Source organism: Trachymyrmex septentrionalis, unplaced genomic scaffold (assembly GCF_001594115.1).
Source record: "Trachymyrmex septentrionalis isolate Tsep2-gDNA-1 unplaced genomic scaffold, Tsep1.0 scaffold128, whole genome shotgun sequence".
NCBI classification, from domain to species: Eukaryota; Metazoa; Arthropoda; class Insecta; order Hymenoptera; family Formicidae; genus Trachymyrmex; species Trachymyrmex septentrionalis.
The window spans coordinates 819,033-842,457 of record NW_017304417.1 but is presented as its reverse complement, the minus strand read 5'-3'; the positions used below and the strand labels follow the sequence as shown (position 1 = coordinate 842,457).

Sequence of the window (23,425 nt, the reverse complement as noted above, 5' to 3'; positions counted from 1 at the left end):
AGAATACCTCTCTCTGTTGAATACTTATTAACATTATTCAATTTTATAATTAACAATTGTATGATTTCCAATATCAATTTCAGTTTAGTTAATGTAAAAAAAGGTGTCAAGTATATGTTACGTCCGGACTCCACGGTTCTTTTCTTCGACTAGAAACTTTCGTCATCACAAAAAATTAGTGACCAGTAGACCATCTGAAACAGTAGCGACAAGCCAAATAACATTTTAAACTAATAAACCATTCGAGACAGAACGTTGGGTTAGATATTGGAAGTAAGTGCCAAATAGGCGAACCTTATCCCGAGGAACGGGAAGAACAAACAGATTAGGATTATAAAATGAAACAGCGGCTGTGAGCAATAAATGACATGTGGCTCGAACCTATTGGACATCCGGCAAATGGTCGATGACGAAAGTTGTCTTAGACACATACCCCTGTATCCCATTTCATAATCGATACCCCTAATCCTGGATTGGCCCAGCAGCACACGTGTGCTCTGTTCTCGGCGTCACTAACTCGCCAATATAAAAGGAGAGGCCCTCCACGAGGAACGGCATTCGGCATTCGGCAGTCACCAGTTAGAAGTCAGTAGTGATCAGTTGCCAGTTCTCAGTATTAATTGTCAGTTAAAATTTCCAAAACTAAACTCTGCCGATTTGCGACCAAAACCGTTCTAATTTAAACCCCATCGCCTTGGGACTTGAACAAAGTGACCAGAGTCTCCACATCCGAGTGGCAACCTTCCGTGAGGTGCTGGGACCACCGATCCAGCCCGCTAGATCCACCTACATCCGCAGGAATAGTAAGTCCCATCCACACATACACACACCTACACACACACACACACACATATACGAATAATAATATATATATATATTATTATTTTTATTAGATTTCCGGTATGTTAATTCATTTACGCATAGATCTTTTTGTGTACAGTTTTTTGAAGTTTTTTCTTCTTATCAACTAGAGCTTTGCCAAGATTTTCAATATATTTGACGGTTCAATCGTACAGAAATAATGTCGAACTCTACATCAAGACTCGACCCGAACTGTGAATGATATGAATATGTGATCATTTACGATAATTGTTGTTGTTCTGCGATTTTTGCGTTATGCTAATGTCTGAAGAGGGCTCAATCTGGGAGCCGAAACTAACATTATGTAATTTTGCCTTTGTTGTTTGAAATATATTCTTTTGTTAATTTTAAAGAAACGTGTTGACTCTTATTTTGCCCGTTATTTATTGTCATTTAGTTTATATAGAAAGAGTCCTTTGATTTAGTACAATACTTATGTAGAAAAGATTCAGAAAAAGTGTAAAATGTAAAAAAGGTGTAGTAAAAAGGGACAAGATTTTGCAAAGACGATGATGACAACAACGACGTATCTGAATAAATAAATGACATAAATTGGGCTGAAAAATACGTACACATATTCATATCTACGCATCAAGTACACTTACGGACATCATTGTTATCTGATTTTAATTGTAAAAATTTATATTCTTCCCCAATATATGCATTTTTTTATGACATCAATTTCTTTAAATAAAACAATAATTTTTAATTATATAAGCAAGTTCCTTCCTGTAAAGGATACGCTGTAGCGTCTCTTTCACGATATACGAGGTCTGGCTATTAAATAACGAGACTGCTTATGAAAAAGAGTTTTATTTTAAAAATTATTCTACAATTAAATGCTCCCCTTCAATGTACTCCCCTCCCCTCGCCACACACCGTTCCATTCGTTTTTTCCATTGGTCAAAGCAATGCTGGAAGTCTTCTTTTGTAAGAGCATTTAGGAGCTCCGCCGATTTTCGCTTCACCTTTTCCATCGACTCGAACCGGGTTCCTTTTAAGGCAGACTTGATCTTCGGAAACAGGAAAAAGTCACAGGGTGCTAAATCAGGCGAGTACGGCGCGTGTTCGAGCACTGGAGTGCCTCTAACGGCTAAACAACGCTTCACAGACAGCGCGTTATGGGCAGGTGCGTTGTCCTGGTGTAAGATCCACGACTTGTTTTTCCACAACTCCGGCCGTTTCTTACGAACTCGCTCTCGCAGTGTTGCCAAAACTGTCAAATAGTAAGTTTGGTTTACAGTTTGACCCTCTGGAACCCATTCAGTCATCACGATGCCGTTGATGTCGAAAAAAACGATTAGCATGGCTTTAAATTTTGATTTCGACATCCTTGCTTTTTTCATTCTTGGCGATGCAGGAGTTTTCCAGTGCATGGATTGCCGCTTAGTTTCAACATCGTATTGGAATATCCAGGTTTCATCGCAAGTGATGATGTTTTCCATCAATTCAGGCTCTTCATCTAACCTCTCAAGAAAATCTGAGCAGATCTGTTGACGGACGAGCTTTTGGTCAGGGGTCAAATTTTTTGGGACCAACTTCGCACAGACTTTCTTCATGTTTAATTCGTCATGTAAAATTTTTCTGACAGTTTCTTTATCGGCGTTTACAGTCTCAGCAATCATCCGAATGCTCATACGACGATCTCCGCGCACAATTTCATTGATTTTGGTCACTGTTTGCGGAGTTGAAACAGAGACAGGTCGACCTGGACGTTGGTCATCTTCGGTGCTCTCTCGGCCTTCAGAAAACCGTTTATACCATTCGAAAACACGCGCACGAGATAGAGAATTCTCACCATAGGCCTCTTTCAACAACTTATAGCACTCAGTCGGAGTTTTTTTTAATTTAACGAGAAATTTCACATTGATCCGTTGCTCGTGTTTTTCGTCACACATTGTTATCGGCACGAGAAAAAAACAAGTTCGTTTCTAATCTCTATAGAAAAAATACTACTACTGCGACAAAAACGTATTTTCGTACTGGAATAGTAGACACTTCCAGCTATCCAACGCTGCATTCGTTTCCCACCCTACCCCTCTAGGACGCCTTCTGCGCGCGCAGTCTCGTTATTTAATAGCCAGACCTCGTAGTATTATATTATGTATATTTTGTAGTATTATACTACAAAAATATACTTAACGAAAGCCGCAACTGCGTCTCCTGATATATATACAAACTGACGTCTCAAATTTATATATATTACTCATCATTCTCGTAAAATCCTTTCGTTATCCTTTGGTGCGTTCCGAATTACATGTGAAGCGCATGAAATATCATTTTATGATTTTTTATTCTTCAGTGATGAACAAGAATAAATGATGCGCTTTGTGCGTAATTCGTCGTTAATGCAGTGACGCTACTATGCTTTACTATGCTTTAATTTCATTCTTAACTGTTTGAATTTACTGCGTAATAATGACGTAGTCATGATGTAGTCAGGCTGCAATTCTCATTGCTTGTCTGGCATTACCATACGCAAGAACATACCCTTATATTTATACCATGATTTTCAAGAAGTAGACTTATAACTTAACCTATAAAATTTAAGACCACAAAATATTAAAGAATAACGAAAAAATGTCTAAAAGATGACGAAAGTCGTGATCTGATCGTTTTATCTCTTCAGCAAGATAAAAGATGACTATAAGACGTCTTTTAGTTTTTTGTTGAAAAGACAATTAAAAAAAAAGACATCTTTTCGTCATCTTTCTATTGTCTTCTCGGTAAAACGAAAAGTCGACTAAAAGACAACTTTTCATATTACCGAAAAGACAATGTGTGGAAAAAATATCTTTCATCATTCACCCGCGAGCAGTATGCGGGATCGCCAACAGACGGACGTAATGGAATTCGGGTTCTCGTGTTTGAAAAATGTACGGGATAGAATAAAAGGTGCAGCATTATGAGAAATATAACTTGTGTTCTGATGAACACTCATGAAATATTTTATATTTTTTGAAAGCAAATCTTCAAGGGGACTATAATGAAAGATAATGGCTCTTGCACATATCACACGGCAAGCATTGCAGGCATAATGAAATATACAATGTTAACATACTTTAGATATCATAAAGACACAAAAAGCCATGCAATTTGAGAAATCTTTTAGATATAATTTTTGTGATATCTTTCTGTTCTCAAAAAAAAATGGCGCATTAGACAACATTTAGATATCTTTATATGACTTTTTAGAAATTTCTCTAAGTTATCAGATTCAGAAATGATATAATATCTTTTAGAAACCTTTTTGATAACATATTATTATATGGGTAGATATTATTTGATTGTATTGATTTATCTCACAACTGGGCTTTAATACTTAATTTATTAATTATATTAGTAACATCATTATATTGTTATACTGGCAAATGTCATCAGAAATCGAATTCATCTGCTTGCACGGCTTGGACGGCAAAAACATCAAGCATGTTCTGCTATCTCAAAAAGTAAGCAAAAACATAGTAGAAATACGACACAGAAATGTTATATCAGATCAGTTTCGTTTACCGCTATGCGATGTAACTATTAATATTTATCTCATAGTTAAATTTCTATGGCCAAATATAAAAACTGCATAACATGATTAGTAAAATGAAAAATGTATAGTATTTTCCTACCAGTTTAATTTCTGACACAATTCTTATGTAGAATTCAGAATATTAAATTGATTTTTTAAAAACCGGACAACAATTTCTGCTGTTTTAGTAACTGATATGACAGACTAATGCCTGTATTCATAGTCAGACCTCGTACTTAAGGCTTCCTTAAATTTATCTTTAAATGCTTAGTAACCATTGAAATAATTCGTAAAGCATCTGAAGATAAATTTAAGGAAGCCTTAAATACAAGGTCTAACTATGAATACGGACACAAGTTTTAATCTTACCACATTCTTATGTCATGTCATGACATAAGGACACATTGTGCACAATTTCTGCTGTGTTTCTGCCATTAGAGTGTCTAGTATTAGGTGTAGTAAAAAGTCATCGCGTATTTTTAAAAGACATCTATCAGTAAAAACCGCAATTACTTTCTTACCAACAATATAAATATATCTTAATAGAGTAAAGTTTCAGCTTTAAAAATCTCTTTTTTAAATTATACGATACGACAATTTTTAATGGAGTTATGAGCAATTAAAGTCAAAATAATTCTTTTATTTAATCCGCGATAACTCAGTAATCAAAAGTCGTAGGAATATTAAAAAAAAACGATTTTGTAGGGAAAGTATCAAGCTTTCACGATATATAATCGAAAATTTTCTCAAATTCGTTTTGGACACGTTACAAATCCACAAAGTGAGAAGAAAATTTTTCGTCTTTTTCAGCTCGTAGTTTTTGGTATGTAAAAATTATCAAACTCATATAAACTTAAAAAATGTGATAAGCTTTTAAAAGTAGAGATTTCAAGCTTTAAAACCCTTTTTTTAAATTTGAATTTCATTCATTATTGACGAAGATATTGTATATACAACTTTGAGCTAAAAAATACGCGATGACTTTTTACTATACCTAATATAACAGCCGATGATCTACATTTTTGCCATATTTCTGATGTCACATTGTAACCAGTGCTGCTAGACATGCACTACACTTGCGCAGTCTAAAGCACCGGTAGAATATCTAATCCGTTCGTGAAACTGGCGTCCTTAGTCGCCCCAAAAAGAAATAGAATTATAAATATATAGAAATTAGACACACCTCTTATTGTAAGGTATCAATTTCTACATTAACACTATTTACATTATCTATTATATATGAGAAGCTGATTCGGCCTTGATAAATTATATCGACAACATTTAAGCAAAATATTACAAATTTTATATCAAGTTTTATTCTCTATCAACCAAGCTTTAAAGATATTTTCCTCTAACCAAGATCTTCTAAATTTTCGGATACATACCTTTTTTGAGCCTTTTTTCTGACTCCATTCCGATTCATTTTCTGACCAATACTTTATCTTATTTCTATTTTCCTCTTAGGATTCCTGGCACCTCCTGTTGTTCGGTTTGGCGCGCAGATTTCGCGGTCCACACGGCACCATTTTAACCTAACCTAATGGCTACAATACTGTGCGCTAAGTTGTAAACAACGCGCATGCATGAGTGCGAGGCATGTCTGGCATCATTGATTGTAACAGCACATCATACACGATTTCTACTGTATTTCTACTACTAGTATCTAATATGACAAGTATGAAAATTATGTATTATTACGATAGCATGTCAATATATACGTAATGTACCAAATGCAGTCACAAATGATGTATATATTACGTATTCGTATATGAAAGAGAGACAATTTATTTTCAGAATTGAGTATCTTTATTAACAGAATATCGTATATGTATAACAATTATGTTGCATAACATTGTATATCTGACCAGATATATTGTTCATCGTTCTTTTCTGCAAGAACCAATTTCTTGTCGTAAGATAAAATCATATATAATTTTCTTTATATAAGTGCAATATTAGAAATACAGCAATATCATCAAAATGGCATATTCAAGAAAATAGCGAATTATAAATCCACTACTTATAAATAGTGAATTGTCTCAACGGCAGCTTTGTATAATACTTTTTCGTATCTTATACATAAAAATTGAAATATAAAAATGCATTAGACCTTTCCTATCTTAGAAGAAAAAAGACGATTTTTTTTATCTTGTGTTATTATTTAATGGTATCATAACATCCGGTCTATGCGACTCTATCTGTAACTAGGCAAACCGTTACAATGCAAAATACAAAAGACAAAAGTGATAATTTTGCATCAAATATTCCATCGCAACTTTTGGATATTTTGCCCTTTATAACTTAATCGTTTAATTTATGTCATACTCATAAATATTTTTATATGATAAATCTAGTCACTTCTTGCGGTTTTTACGATAAAAACTGACTTCATCTTTATCGGACATTAATACGATACTTACTGCATACATACAATGTAATAAAATATTTAAAAGGCAAGGCCAGCTTCCGAATAAGTAGTAAATATTTTTTCAATCGAATTGGCATATGCCGCTGTTCTTAAGTCGAGTCCGAGATTGAATTTCATGGCAGTTTTCATAATAGCCTATATGAAATAAAAAATATTTAGAATTGAGTTGAATATTTTATACTTGGTCTAACTTATACAATATTAATCTAATTAATTACCCTAGCAGATCTCTCCATTGTATAGTCTAGACCAGAATGGACAATATCTTTTTCAGAAGCGCCAGATATACGTTTTTGAAAGGCTTCGGATGGTGTAACGGGAATACGGCCACCGACACGACCAAACCTACGCTCTAAAGATTCTTGCACCGATTCTACAAATATAAATTTATAAATCATATTTTCGCTTGCATATCAAACTTAATTACAATTTTTATTTTTTATTAGAATTCCTCTAATTAAATTGAATTCGGTGACTGGGTACAATGTTTTTGCCTGGGATGATTAATCAATTTCATCCACTGACTATTTTTTTTCGTCACTGAATAAGAACCAGTATTGATTTTACAAAAATTTCAAAACATTTGACTTTACATAAAAATTTCTCGACATGTAACTTCTTTTTTCATCACAAACATATTTAAATAACATATTTCTTCAATTTTAACTTACTAACTTAGTGGGACTCCTTATTCTTCAATCAAATTTGTACTGATCAAAAGACGATTTGGAGTCGGCGCAGTAAACAATGCGCAATATTCTATTATAATAATTGTAAAACTTTTAATAACTTAGGATTACAAAAATTCCGAAAAGTACAAAAATTTCGTACGTTTTGACTATATATTTTAGCCATCTTCTCAGCAGATCTTATATATATACTTAAAACTAATTCCGCAGAAACAATATAAGATTTATGCAATGTTCTTACGTCTATGCAACTTTACAATGTTGATCATATTTCTGGCTGCACCAAAACAAAACGGTATACAAAACAAAGAAAAATGCAGAAAATGGCCATGCTATTTAATTAAGTTACTCGACTCATTGGAAACATTTCTCAATTTTCTATTTGTATAGATTTTATTTATGAGATACAGTTAATAGTATTTATGAGATACAACAGCAAATGAGCCAAACAATTTTTTTCTGCTTACCTTATAGCCTGAACCACTACACATGATAAAATACAATATATATCTTTACAATCCCATAAAATAATTAATTTAATTAGATAAAATAATGATATTATAGCTCAATAAAAATAAATAAACATTAATCAACAATAAGAACTACAAGCCAAATTTTAATATATTTAAAATTATTTAAACGTTTCGACCTTTTTGTCAGGCCATCTTTAGTGTTTACAAATATTTGGAAAATTGAACACAATAAATTAATTTTCTGTAACGGTTGGATACATATAATTCTGAACTTATAATTACAAACATAATGATGATCGTAGATTTTTCATATATTAATGCCGTAATAATATAATTCCTTCTCTCTTGTAATTTAATTAGTTAACATTCATCTATACTTGTCTAGCAGTCGCAATTTATGGTTAGAAAATTCACACACCACTTAAGAAAAGATGGTATTTTCTCGACAAAATACCGACGCCTAAGAAATGAATACATTATTAGAATACTAAAGACGGAACAGATCAATAGATTTTTCATCAAATTTTCCATCTCATTCGTAAACAAATTTCAAGAATGTTACCGTTCAACATTTATAATAAATTCTTCATCTCACAAAAAGAAAATTATTTAAGCAATTTAGTAGGATATAAGCTTCTAACTCATGGATACAGCAACCTGCAGATGGTTTTAGTGGCTTCGCACAGGTGGAAAGAGCGAAGTCACAGACACTGAGTCCGAAGGAGGGGGAAGCGCGTCATCGGGAGTCCGTATTAGAGAGAGAAGGGGATTTCGTTTTTTCTCTCTCTAACCTATTGTCCTCTCTCTCCTATTCAACATAGGATGCAGTTCTCTCTCTTTCACCCATTGCAGTTCTATACTTATTATTTGCGCTCTCTCTTCCTGCCGTTGCACTCTCTCTCACAGTGTTTTTTCTTCTTTCGCATACGATTTTATTAAATAGATATGGTACGATTTTTAATATAATCTAGTAATACCAATTATGATAATAATTTTTAGTATAATAATATAGTACAAAAAAGATCAAGTGCTGTTTCTTATCGACTAACTCAATAAAAAATATTTATTGAATCGTATTACTGAACAGCTATTATTAATTAACTTTTAATTAAAATTAAAACTATTAGATATTAGTTTTAACTAAGGGCTAAACTACATGGAAAAGAGGAAAGAAATTAAAATATATTTAAAAAATTTCATGTTTTACAATATTTTAAATTTGATACATTTCTTTTTGGCATTGTGACCACCAGTTGTATACATTTTAAATACATTTCGTAACGACAAATTTTTTAATAGCTATGCATTCCACTGAATCCTCGACGTATTCAGTGAGCCAATTGACTCATATTGTAAAAATGGCAATATCTCTGGCAATATCGAACCTTTTTTATCTAAAGGATCGGCGCAAACGACAATAAAGATCTGTCTGCTTCTATTCTCTTTTCAAAAATAAATTTCGGGACAGTGTATTCAATGTAAAATTTTACTTATCTTTAGAAATATGTGAGTTTATTTTTTAGTGTAATTACCATCAAACTACCTTTGTTAAACTGCACAATGACACATATCACAAAAATGCACTTTGACGATATCAGACCTTTTTTTTATCTTTGGGGATCGACAGTAAAATCTCTGTTCCCATTCTCTTCTCAAAATATTTTTTGGCCTATCTTTACGACTGCGATAAAACCCCATCGAAAACATATTGAAACATTTTGAAACATGTTAAAACGTGCAACAAACCAAATGATGCATCTTTCCACACTATATAAAACAAAAAGATTTTTTTCTCTGGGAACTCATCAGCAATCGAACAACAGTTCAAAGTGATAATATGGATTAAACGGAGCGTAATCTCAGCGCAAGCCGTTTAATTGAATATGAGAAATGAGAAGAGTTTCTTGCATGAGAACAGCATTGCAGTAATTTCATCGAATCGCTGGAGGAACAGAGTCGCGCCAAATAATCCGCGATTATTGATTGGTATTAAACAATCGTTGATCGTTCATATCGCGAGACACGAAAATTTGAAAGATACTGTGCGCGAACGTTTTGTGCAAGTAGATGCCGGGTACAGCGCGGGACTTCGATGGCGCGAGAATGATACGGCGTTCGAAAGCCGTATATTGACCGTGATAAACTCTGGACATATCGAGCTTCGTTAGTTTCTTGACGCGTTAGTTTCAAGACGCGAGAGAGATAGTGCTAGAACATACAAAGTGTCATGTAAAGACATATTATATATGATAATATTAAGATAAAATATATGATAATATTAAGATAAACACAATATTTAATGGTGAATTTGTATCGAGTGATGAATGTGCGAATAAAAGTGTGAGCAACGAGAAACTATAAACTCTTCTGTTCGTCCGATTTGCAAGAATGATATGCGTCGCGCGTGATCGAGCCTATCCTGACATCACTGGAATTCCAGGAACGCGATAGCGGGTGGACGCTGTCATGTATCCTGAATTTAATTATAAACGTAAACAAGTACAATCCGTTGTAGGCGGGATGTCGCATGGAACTCTCGCGAGAAATTAAAATGTAGAGAGCGGTGGTGAACGTGCGACAATGCATGTTTTGTCTGGTCAGTGGTTGCCACTCTACATCTAGTTAGAAGTAACAGATTGGACATCTTCATATCCTCATTATACAATGGTATTAAATCTAACAGACATTATGTTCCCAATGACGCTAAATCAAATAAGAAAATTCGAAAATCAGAATAATATCTCAATGTATACTGCATCAAGGAGCAAAAAGAAAAAAAAAAGGATTCTTTCGGCTCACCGATATGAAGAGGAACAAGCACTTCAATTTGCTGTAAGTGCAGGGTCTGCAAAAGGATAACATGGGACATTTCGCGTGGATAAAGGATCTGTCCCGTTTCGTGTGAGCTCATAAATCAATATAGACATAAGAAGTACTTTATAGGTATGTGTATATATTTAATTGAAAATTATAAAAATATTTTTTTGTAATCTCTTTGTAACAATAAAAAAAATTATACTTTTTTTTTTAGATGCCTGTACTATATTGGATCTAGGGCAAAGCTAGATCCGTACATACTACACTGTGGAAAATTAAACGATTGCGCTATCAGGTTGCCGAGTGAGGATGACAAGTGATTGAGTTTCAACAATCACTGCAGGAAGTAGCGCATACCATTCGTAGTCTACGCCGACCTGAAATGCACCCTGGAGAAGACGGAGAGAGCGAGCCAAATATGTCAATATATAGGTACCAACATCACAACGTGTTTAGCATCGGGTATTACGCGCATTGTTTGTCCGACAATTCGCTGTCGATATATCGTTTTCGTCGCGGTAACGATTGCGTCGCGTGGTTCACCAAGAAACACCGAGGAGAAGTTTAGCGCATAATGTAAATACCAGGTGTACAAGTATGAAATGCGGATTTAAAAAAAAACACGTTAAATTCGGAAGAATAGTAAAAAGAGCTTTATTCAAAATATGCTCCATTGCTAGTTACACATTTTTCCCATCTTTCGGGCAATTTGTGGATACCACGCCAGTAAAAATCTTCCCCCTTTGCCGCGAACCATTCATCGAGCCATTTTTTCACATCTTCGTACGAACCAAAGCGCTGCTCAGCAAGTGCGTGACCCATCGATGCAAACAAGTGGTAATCGGAAGGAGCCAAGTCTGGTGAGTAAGCCGCATGGGGTAGAACTTCCCAGCTGAGTGCTTCCAACGTGTTGCGAACCGGTTTTGCCGTATGTGATGGAGCATTGTCATGAAGAAAAATGACTTTGTGTTGTCTCTTTTGGTATTCTGGTCTTTTTTCAAGCAGCGAACGGTTCAAATCGATCAATTGTTGTTGGTAGCGTCCAGCATTAACCGTTTCACCAGGTTTTAACAGCTCATAATAGACCACACCCTTCTGGTCCCACCAAACACAGAGCATCGTCTTTCTGCCAAAGCGATTCGGTCTTGCGGTCGATGTGGATGGTGCGCCTGGGTCTACCCATGATTTTTTGCGCTTGGGATTCTCAAAATAAATTCACTTTTCATACCCACTAATGATACGATGCAAAAACGACTTCCTTTTGTATCGTGCAAGCAAAATTTTTGCGCCTCTCCATCTGCCTGCCGTCCAACTCATGCGGTATCCATCTTCCGGTCTTCTGAATCTTTCCCATCTCTCGTAGGCGATTGGAAACAGCTTGTTGACTAACGCTCAATTGCTCTGCGAATTGTTTTTGTGTTTGTGAATCATCTTCGTCCAACAATGCTTGCAATTCCACATCTTCGTACCTTTTTGGCGGTTTTCCGCGTTCCTTGTTTGCAACATCGAAGTCATCACTTTTAAAACGCCGAAACCATCGTTCACACGTATCTTGCGATGGAGCATGTTCACCATAAGCTTCTCGAAGTAATCGGTATGATTCAGCAGCAGTTTTCTTCAAATAAAAACAAAAAATTAATGCTGTCCGCGAATGCTCTTTGTTTGGTATAAATTTCGACATATCGAACACAGCAACACAACACTATGCAAACACTTTTTCAATTTATCACTCGTGCGCGTCTGACACTTGTTGATGGCACTTCAAAATGGCATAACAGTCAAATCTTTATACCACACACTGCATTGATGCGCCATCTGTTTTCTCAAATCCGCATTTCATACTTGTACACCTGGTACTATCCTATCAGCTAATGTTCATGTTCCCATGGCAGATTACTCGGGAGAAGATTAGCAAAAGTTTAACAGTGCCATGCACCGCCATGTGTGCGAAAAACCGTTCGCGCCTGACGATACACGGGTACGTGATTATTGCCACTTGATAGGGCGATATAGAGGCTCCGCGCACTCAAATTGCAACTTAAGTTATAAAGATTCACATTACATTCCCGTAATTTTTCATAATTTATCGGGCTAAGACGCACACTTTATTATGAAGGATAATAAATATTATAGCTACCGCGTATAAAGGACGTACAAAACTACTTCCCATAACTAAAGAGAAATATATTTTATTTATGAAATATGTCGATAGCATCAAAAATGATCAAAAGAAAACTTGTATAAAATTACGATTTATCGATTCATTTAAATTTCTCAGTACTAGTATAGAAAAATTAGCGTCGTATCTCAATAAAGATAAATTGAAAATTACGCGGTCAGAATTTTTTAACCTCAGCGGAGGATTTCGATCTTCTCACACGTAAAGGTATATTTCCGTATGAGTACATTACTGCATCGAAAAGTTGAAGAAAACCGAGTTACCATCGCGCGAATTATTTTATAGCTCGCTGATAGGTGATACCGTATCTGAGAGCGATTACGCGCACGCCGTAAATGGCAGCGATTCTCTATCCAAACATCGATGAATAAAGTAATTTATATTTAAAAATGTGTATTGTTGTTGGACGATATATTCGAAAATTTTTGGGATAGTTGCATCACCAGTTATGAACTCGATCCCGCGTATTATTATACACTACCGGATTTTACGTGGAATGCAATGTTGAAACATACTCGCGTAAATTTTGAACTTCTTACCAACGTTGATATGATTTTATTTATCGAACGTGATATCAATGTTCAAACAGGTATGCGCAGATCAACAACAAATATATGCAATCGTGCGATCCATCGAAATCATCGACATACCTGATGTATTATATTATAACGTCAACAATCTATACGGCTGAGCAATATGTCAATCATTGCCATACGCCGATTTTCGCTGGGTCGACGTAGACAATTTTGACGTTATGTCGCGTTAGATTCATCGACAGGTTATGTTCTCAAGATTGACTTAAAGTATCCACAACATCTCCATGATGCGCACTCCAGTCTACCGTTTTGTCCAACACGCGAGAAACCATCCGGCAAGCGAGAAAAGACATTCTTCTCGCGACATTGTATAATAAAAAGCGTTACGTCATACATTATCGCAATCTGCAGTAATGTATTCGTCACGGTCTCCGCATTACAAAGATCCATCGTATACTGTAATTCGAGCAATCTCCATGGCTTCGCGAGTACATCGAACTCAATACAAATTTTAGAACTTTAGCAAAAAGTGAGTTCGAAAAAAACTTATTCAAATTAATGAACAACGCGATTTTCGGCAAGACCATGGAGAATGTGCGTAATCATATTAATGTGCGACTCGTAATGCGTTGGAATGGGAGATACGGTGTAGAGGTAATGATCTCGAAACCAAACTTTCATAGTAGAAGCATTTTTTCCGAGAACCTGGTAGCGATAGAAACGCGAAAACTCAAGGTAAAGTTCGACAAACCGATATTTTTATTGAATCGTGTGTTGGAATCACAACAGTGGCACGAATCGGACTTATCGATAAATATCGTTAACGTAAACATCATTCGTATTGAATGCAACGTGATCGCGGGTGCATATAGCAATGACATGTATGTGCACGAGTTTTCGCTGAGCGTGTCACCAGGATATAAAATCGAAAAAATCGACACAGATCATTTACCTTCCGATCATCGTACGGAGCATTACGGACTTGACGAATCGCATTGTGGATCAAGACGGACGATTACTCGATTTTCGCGGAGAGAAGATCACTGTTATAATAGATTGCATATACGGTGGCGACAGCGATAAAGAGATATAATGATAACATGAGATGCTTGTTCTGAACGAACAAGCGAAACAGACAGGGAACATAATTTTTGCCAGAGGGACGACAACGATAAAAAAAAATTCAATCGTCCAGTAAAAAGAAACTCACTACATCGAACGTTAAATTTTTACAATCATTGGGTTTTGTTGTACAAAATATCTGAGATGGCTGATATCTTATATTGGAGGAACCAATCTTTGATGATCGTCAAGTTCGAGTTTCATACGTACAATCCCTACGTATCAACATGACGTTTAGACATAGCGACGAAATAAGGATACCAATACAACAGCAGAATTTATACACATTACCGTGTGAAAGCATTCTCTACGTCGAAGGTAGATTGACTTCAAAGGAAAAAATGTACAAAAGCAGCCAAATCTTGAATGTAATTGTGTGGGGTTCATGTTTGATGAAATTCGATATGAACTCAACGGTGGAGATTGATCGCAGCAGAAACGTTGGAATAGCTAGTCTTGAAGATTATGCAACGTTTTCTAATGAAATTGCATATAGCTTGCATAATGCTGGATTTATTGATTCTAGTGATACCGCGAAAAGCCTAATGACAGACGATGGTTACTTTAATTTTTGTATACCGCTCAGCATGTTGTTGCGAGGATTACAAACGTGTGGTAATTAACGCTCGTCACAAATTAATTCTGATATGAGCGCGCAACGACAACAATTGCATTGTGGAAGATCCGGCGACAGAGCCGACGCTCGAATTATTCAAAGTACAGTGGCGAATGCCTTACGTTGCATTGAACAAAGTTAATAAACTATCCATGCTGCGTGCTTTAGAAAGCGGACGATACCTAAGTATGAGTTTTCGTTCGTGGGATTTGAATATCCGAGTACAACGAAGCATTCCTGGGCCATCAAAACTGCGACTCAGCTGGAAAAACTACGATACGTTATCTTTGGTCTACAGATTGATAAAAAAAATATTATGACAGCATGTAAAACTTATTTCGACACCTGTAAATTAACTAATGTAAAACTTTATCTAAACTCTGAATTTTATTCGTACGATGATCTGAATCTAGACTTTGACAAAAGCAGAACCGCTATTTTGTGTGATATGGATTTATGTTTCCATAGGTCTTACTTATCTTATAAATCCCTCGTGAAAAAAACGAACCATCCTTCCAATTAAACTCCTTTTTGAAAGATTTTATTCTAATAACCATTGACTGCTCGCGACAAAATGAGTCTGTCAAGAGCACGGTGAATGTACGATTAGAATTTGAATTCAAAGAGAATATATCCGCGAATACAACCATCTATTACCTTATAATATTGTACATGACCGCGTGATCGAATATAGTCCAATGGCAAATATAGTACGCAAGATTACGTAAATTATCTTCCAAAACAATACCCTCCCTCTCTTTTTAATATATGAGATATAATCCAAGATCTTTTGTGATCAAGCACAGTTTCGAAAAGTCGTTCACTATGACTATACCAACGTTTGTGGATCTGCAAGGATTTATGGTTGGAAAGAAATTTGTCGTGACGGAAGTGGCGATGTTGAGAAAAAGATCCATTCTTTCTCATTATATTTTTACATCTCCCATGCCATAGAATTTATTGACAAAGTCAGAAAAGTATTGCGCTTCCTGGCTAAGTGCTTATCACCATGGATTGCAATGGAAAGACGAGATGATCTGACGAGATAAACAGCATGGCGAAACGCCTGATTACAATGGCTGTAATTAATGTGGAAGAGAGTGACGATAATAAGACTCTTGTATACGTTAAAGAACATATATAAGAGGAAAAACGCAAATAGCTGGCTGATATATTCATTAGCAATTTGATCATTGAGACCTTGGATGCTGATTACGAAGATATAGATTCTTTACATAATCTCTGGTACTAATACTATGCGATATGTGAAACATGTTAAGAATTGTGCGTTATAAAATGTATTTAAAATATACAACTGGTGGTCGCAACGCCAAAAAGAAATGTATCAAATTTAAAATAAAGCATGAAATTTTTTAAATATATTTTAATTTCTTTCCCTTTTTCTGTCGTTTAGCCCTTACTTGAAACTAATACCTAATAGTTTTAACTAAGAATTAATTAATAATAGTTGTTCAGTAGTACGATTCAATAAGTATTGATTCAATTAGTCGATAAAAAAACACGCTTGATCAATTTTGTACTGAATTACTAAAAATTATTATCATAATTGGTGTTACTAAGTTATATTATTAAAAATTCATAAAATAAAAAAATATTATCATAATTAGTTTCTAAGTCGTATTATTAAAAATCGTAGATACCATATCTATTTAATAATATCGTGTGCGAAAGAAGAAAAGACAATGTGAGAGAGAGCGTAACGGGAGGAAGAGAGAGCGCAAATAATAAGTATAGAACTGCAATAGGTGGAAGAGACAGCATCCTACAACGGATAGGAGAGAGGGGACAATAGGTTAGAGAGAGAAAGAACAAAAACCCCCTATCCCATCTAACACAGATCCCCGATGACATGCTTCCATCTCTCTCAGACTCAGCGTCTGTGACTTCGCTCTCTCCACCGCGCGACACTAGAGCCATCTGCTGGTTGCTGTATCCGTGAGTCAGAATCGGTGCTTATATCCTATTCAATTTCTAAAGAATAGACAAAAAGATTGTATATTTAATGCCGAAACAAAGAGAAAGAATAAAAAGTAATAATAACAGAATACAGTATTATTGGAGAGAACGTAACAACATATGTAGATGACAACAATATTGAGAAAAAGCAGGTTTTTTTTGTGAAAAAAATGCCAAATAACAGAGATATGGATTCAAACATCACGATTAATCCTGCTTCCTGTAATAACAACTAACATCTTTCATCGATGATCACTGTTAGAGAAAAATAGTTCCTGAACTACTCCTCGGTATCTATTCCCACATCCAATTATTGTTACAGTTGGGAAAATGATTTTCTTTACCAATTGTACGTGTGAAGGATGTCATTAACGAATTCCTCAAAAGCATTGAATATGGAATCAAAAAATTACAAGAGTCAATTTATAACACCATTAGAAATAGATCTTTACCAACTCTCAGTAGGCTTTTCTCATTTAATAACACAAAGAATTTAAATCGACTTTGCGCATGCAAACTGTTTATAACAATTTTTTGCATAAACAAAATACCAGATCGAAGAAATACTAAGAATAAAAGTTTCTTGTTTTCGAACGTAGAATCGAATGTTCGGTACTTTTAGTTTTTTAAAAACTAGACATTTTTAAACAATTTGTTTAAACAATTATTGTTTAAACAATCAATTTTATAAAACAAAAAACCTATAAGTGAAAAAAAAGGGTAATTTTTTTTTCACTTATGCTATGAATTATGTATTCGGTTTGGCGCTATCACGGTTGTATTACACATGGGCCTTAATGGATTAAAAGACATTAACAATAGATCAATTCGGGTTACATTTTGGTCTCACTAGATGTCGTATCTTTGTTCATCAGCATTTTTTCCGCTTTAGTCATAGTGGCTATTAATAAAAGATAGAACTATATTTCCAGCAATTGCAACATCCCTAAAAAAGAATTTTTGGAGGCAATAAGAATGATTTTAGATTCGACGTTCTTTTCTTTTAGTGATCAATTCTACAAAAAAGATTTAGATTTTCAATGGGATACCCTTTATCTCCAGCTTAGTCATGCAAGAATTAGAGAATCGGCTGTGAGTAGTATAAATTACAGGATACAATTTTATTATAGATACATATAATAAATGACATCCTTCTATGCAACTTCTCAAACTGAAATTAACAATATATTAGATATTTTCAATGCATACCACACAAGACTACAGTAGTAAAAGCAGTGGGAATTCTAACTCGGGAGCTCCAAGGGAAATGCGGGGCGCGGGGGATTCTTCGGAGGTGGGGGTATGACGTCATGCGGAGTGGCAGTAAGATATCACAGATTTTGGGGACTGCAGTACAAAACAACAAAAATCATCACAAAAAAGGAATATTGACATAAACAAAAAAAAACAATGCAAAAAACAAATGGTTATAAAACAAAAAGTGTTACAAAGGCTATTCGCCGGTATATGCTCCAACCGTTTTTCGGCCATGATATGGCGTAATGTAATTTTTTTAAAAACGACATTTATTAAAATTTGAAATACGAAGCGCCTTACCGGTCCGAGTGTTAAGATGTTGAACTACTATATAATATGCATTCATTTAAATTGAATTAATATTTCAGAAATAAATTGAGAGCCGATGAAATTATCACAGTTTATTACAGTTTTTTAAGATTTGGGAGAATTTGGGGGGATTATTTGTTTCAGATTGATTGTGTGAATCCGATAATTTCATCGGCTCTCAATTTATTTCTTCTATTTAAAAATTTATTAATTATTTTAAATAAATACGATCAAGTTTCATAATTAATCGATTGAGTGTCAACATCTGGCTGCTATCGAAATCGATGATGAAACGCAATGTATCCCTCCCTTGATAAAAGAGCCTCGATCGTTTATCCTTTTTTGAAAGAGGACATGACGATCAAACATGTTTTTGCAATATGTTTCAAAGTTAGTAGAAAAAAAAATGTAAATGCAAATAAAACTCGATAGAATTTTTAAATTTTTATGAGGATAAAAGCATGTCTAAAATAAGTATATAGTACATAAAGTAAATACATAAAAATTAGTCGCGATAGAAATGATTGATATTTTGAGTGCCAATATCTGGCTGCTATTAAAAATCAGTAATTGTGTTTTTATACGTATGAGACAAAAGGAATTGAAACACTTAAGTGAAACATTTTAAGTGAAACTTTAGAATTTTAAAATTTCTTAAGTTTATGAGGATATAATTTTAAAACATTCTTAAAAAAAAAAATTAGAAAAAACGATACCTACTCCGGTTGAAGAGAAGGGTTACAGTATGAATTTGGGTCTCGAAGTGTACAGTCTAGAAGCGAGCTTTCTTAAAGTCGTATTGTATAATACTTGTATAATATACTGAATAATTGATGGAAAATATAGTGCATATTGTTCATAATATACCAAAAGATATCCTGAGAGACATCATCGATTTCAAAGATGTAAATTTTGAAACAATAATGGACAATGATGACGACGCATTATCAGAAGATGGCGGCTACAATAGTGATCAGAGTAAAGGATCAGGGTAAAGACACTAAGAGGAAAATAGTGTACCCTGAAGAAGTAATAGCATTGAACGTGCTGACGAAACAATGCGTGATATATTTTTATTATAGAACGAGTGGTTCGTCAATTTTGTGCACGTGTATGACGAGATTAACGGACATCGAAAACATGTACACCATTCGTAAACATGTTATTAGATCGCATGTAGCCATAGATAGCAAACACTGTTCGGAGTGCAGAAATCCATGTTATTTAATATTTTCATGTAATATGCCCTATTTGTACAAATTAAAAAAGACTTGGATAAGTGTATAAAACATTGCATATAGGCAATGTATATACGAGTATATATATATATATATAGAAAGCGCTGCTACTGATGCTCAAGTCACCAAACGCCGTTAATCTTAGTCAATGTCTCAAACAACCAAACGCCGCTAATGTTCGAGCCCTGCGTTATTGCTCGATTGCATTTTTAAAAATATTTTTTTAAATATATATAAACTAATGTAATAATAATAATAATAATAATAAATGGTTTTATATTTTTTAATCCCTATTTATTTCTTTCATCCTTCCATGTACCTGAGCCATCACAGTGATTCTATATTGTTCTTGATATTATAGCTATTTTCTATTCAGTAATTTTTTATACACATGTACAGTCATAAAAGATCCCTTCTGTATAACAAAATAGAAGAGATACGAGCCGCATATTCCAGCCCCCTATTTTATATAACACATGGATCAATAAGTCCCGAGACTAACAATGAAAACAACATTTTTTTTGCAAAATTTTTTTTTATTCATCAACATAATCACCTTTTAGGGTGATACATTTCAATACCATGTTTATAAAAAAATTTATCTTTCGCTTCAAAATAAGTTTCAGTTTCAGCGATGACCTCCTTATTTGAGCCAAATCTTTTTCCCTGGAGCATTTTTTTAAGATCAGCAAAGAGCCAGTAGTCACTGGGGGCTAAATCTGGCGAGTATGGGGGGTGGGGAAGCAGATCAAAGCCCAATTCGTTCAATTTTGCCATTGTTTTCATCGACTTGTGGCAGGGTGCATTGTCTTGGTGAAAAAGGATTTTTTAAACAAACTACAAAACGACTTTACTCTAACCTCGATAACTCAGCTGTTTCTAGTCCGATCGACTTAAAATTTTGACACGTTTCAAGCAAAGGTTAGTACTCTAGAAAGACGTGGTTACTGGTTTACTACGAGCGCCATTTCTGGGTTAGTCTCGGGACTTATTGATCCATGTGTTATGTATGAAGGAATTACATTATAATTTTAGATTAAAAATTTTTTTATTTATATTTCTTTTACATAATTTTTTTTATGCACAAAAAACTACAGCTAAAAGTCCGCAGTCGAGAAGCTGATTTTTATCAAAGTAATCGCTAGCGCATATTACATTTGATATATCTTTAGCATCCATTACAGTGGATGCGATATTCAAGAATCGTGTAAACTTTATACCGACTTTCTCGACGATACCAATCAATTGATCAAATGCTAATTCAATTTTGATCTAAGTTGAACATATACCGGCGAATAGCCTTTGTAATACTTTTCGTTTTATAACCATTTGTTTTTTATATTGTTTTTTGTTTATGGCAATATTCCTATTTTTGTGATGTTTTTTTGTTGCCCTGGATGTGACTGCAGCCCCCAAAATCTGTAATGTCTTACAGTCTCTGCCACTCCGCATGACGTCGTACCCCTACCTCCGATGAATCCCCCGCGCTCCGCATTCCTTGTAGCTCACGAGTTAGAACTCCCACTGCATTACTACTTACAATTCATTTTGGAGGGGATGGTAAAATAAATTTTTTAGATACTACTGTTATGATAGATAAAAGCCGGATTAAATTCGATTGGTATCAGAAACCAATCTTTTCAAGGAAATTCCTAAATTTTGATTCTCAACATCTAATATCCCCAAAAAAGGGAACAATATTAGATCTAATAGACAAGGCATTTTTCCTCTCGCATCCGACATTCCATGAAAAAAATGAATTTTATCGTTAAAATATTAACAGAAAATGACTATCTCATGAAATCTATCATGAATACGATGAAAAATAGAATAAAATATCTTATAAAAAAAAATAATCTGCAAATAAGAATGAATAAAAAATCTGAAAATGTGACAATAAAAAATAAATGATTCAGCATTCCATATGTACAGGGCGTATTTCCGAAAATGTTGTAAATCAATAATATTATTTTAGCAATAAAACAGATTAATTAATTTTGTATAATAAAATCATTTATAGTTTGATAGTTTTCTTTCGTTAACCTTTATGTTATGTCCAGACTCCACGGTTCTTTTCTTCGATTAAAATTTTCGTCATCACCATAAAAATTATTAATACAGGTAGATCTGTTTCTACCATAGGAGGTTACAATAGTGACGAGCCGAATAACATTCGCCTTTTTAAACTAATAATCTACTCGGGACGAAGTTGTTGGATTAGATATTTGGACCAAGTGCCTAATAGACGAACTTTATCCCGAGGAACAGAAGAAGTAAATAGATTAAGAATTATAAACTGAAATAGCAGTTGTCTGTAATAAATGACATGTGGCTCTAAACTATTGAACATCCAGCAAATGGTCGATGACGAAGATTAGACACATATTCCAGTATCCCATTTCACAACCGATATCCTTAATCATAATTCTAGATTATACACACGTATAGTAACACACGTGAGCTCTGCACTCGGCACCACTAATTCCCGAATATAAAAGGGAAATCCTTCACAAACAGTCAGCCAATTAAACTCCATCTCTGACACGAAACTCTGCCGGTGTACACAAGTTATGTAGCAAGCTGACACTCTGTCGGTCCGCGACCTTAGTGGTGGGCCGCGATCCGTTAGATCGAGTAATCTATTTCATTATTACTGTCAAGTGACTCGACCGAAGCCTCCATCGCTGGGTCAACTCTCCCCTTGGAGTTCTTGGACAATCACAAAAATCGGACCTTTAAGTCATCCTCGAAAACCTAACCTTACAGAGTAACAGTAGTCCATCTTGACATATATATACGAGGTGTGATCAAAAAGTAAGGTGAATTTTGTTATAAAATAAAAAATCTTTATTTATTCATCCAAATCAATTTGATCCCCTTCACAGTAATCCCCCTCCGATACAATACACTTATGCCAACGTTTTTTCCATGCCTCGAAGCATGCCAAAAAGTCGTTTCCCGGTATAGCCTTCAAAGCGCGCAGCGATTCACGTTGAATCTCTTCAATAGATTCAAAGCGGTGTCCCCGGAGCGGTCTTTTGAGTTTGGGAAATAGCCAAAAGTCACACGGAGCTAAATCAGGTGAATAAGGCGGTTGCGGAACGATATGAGTGGAATTTTTGGCGAAAAACTCACGAAGAATCAATGCCGTGTGAGACGGCGCATTATCGTGAGGCCCAAGTGATCTTTCAAAATTGTTTGAACTGAACCAAATGAAATGCCAACCATATCGACAAGGTCTCTAATTGTCAATCGACGATTTTCGAGCACCAATTCCTTGATTTTCTTCACGTGTTGCTCATCAATTGACGTTGATAGTCGTCCGGGGCGTTCCAAGTCATCAGTACGTTCTCTGCCTTCTTTGAAGTCTTTGTACCACTTATAAACATTTTTCTGCGACATA

The 23,425-nt window shown here is 34.9% G+C and overlaps 1 protein-coding gene across 1 annotated transcript in view; it reads right to left on the bottom strand.

Moving 5' to 3' along the window:
• Window positions 1-6,164: 6,164 nt before the first annotated feature.
• The window catches only part of LOC108756549 (glutamate dehydrogenase, mitochondrial), a 125,906-nt gene continuing 108,645 nt past the window's right edge, over window positions 6,165-23,425 (bottom strand). Inside the window, exons 7-8 of the mRNA XM_018500435.1 lie at window positions 7,028-7,182; window positions 6,165-6,944 (exon numbers count right to left, since the gene is read on the bottom strand). Coding sequence (XP_018355937.1) covers window positions 6,828-6,944; window positions 7,028-7,182 — 272 coding nt within the window. The 3' untranslated portion in view covers window positions 6,165-6,827. The remainder of the gene's footprint in view (window positions 6,945-7,027; window positions 7,183-23,425) is intronic.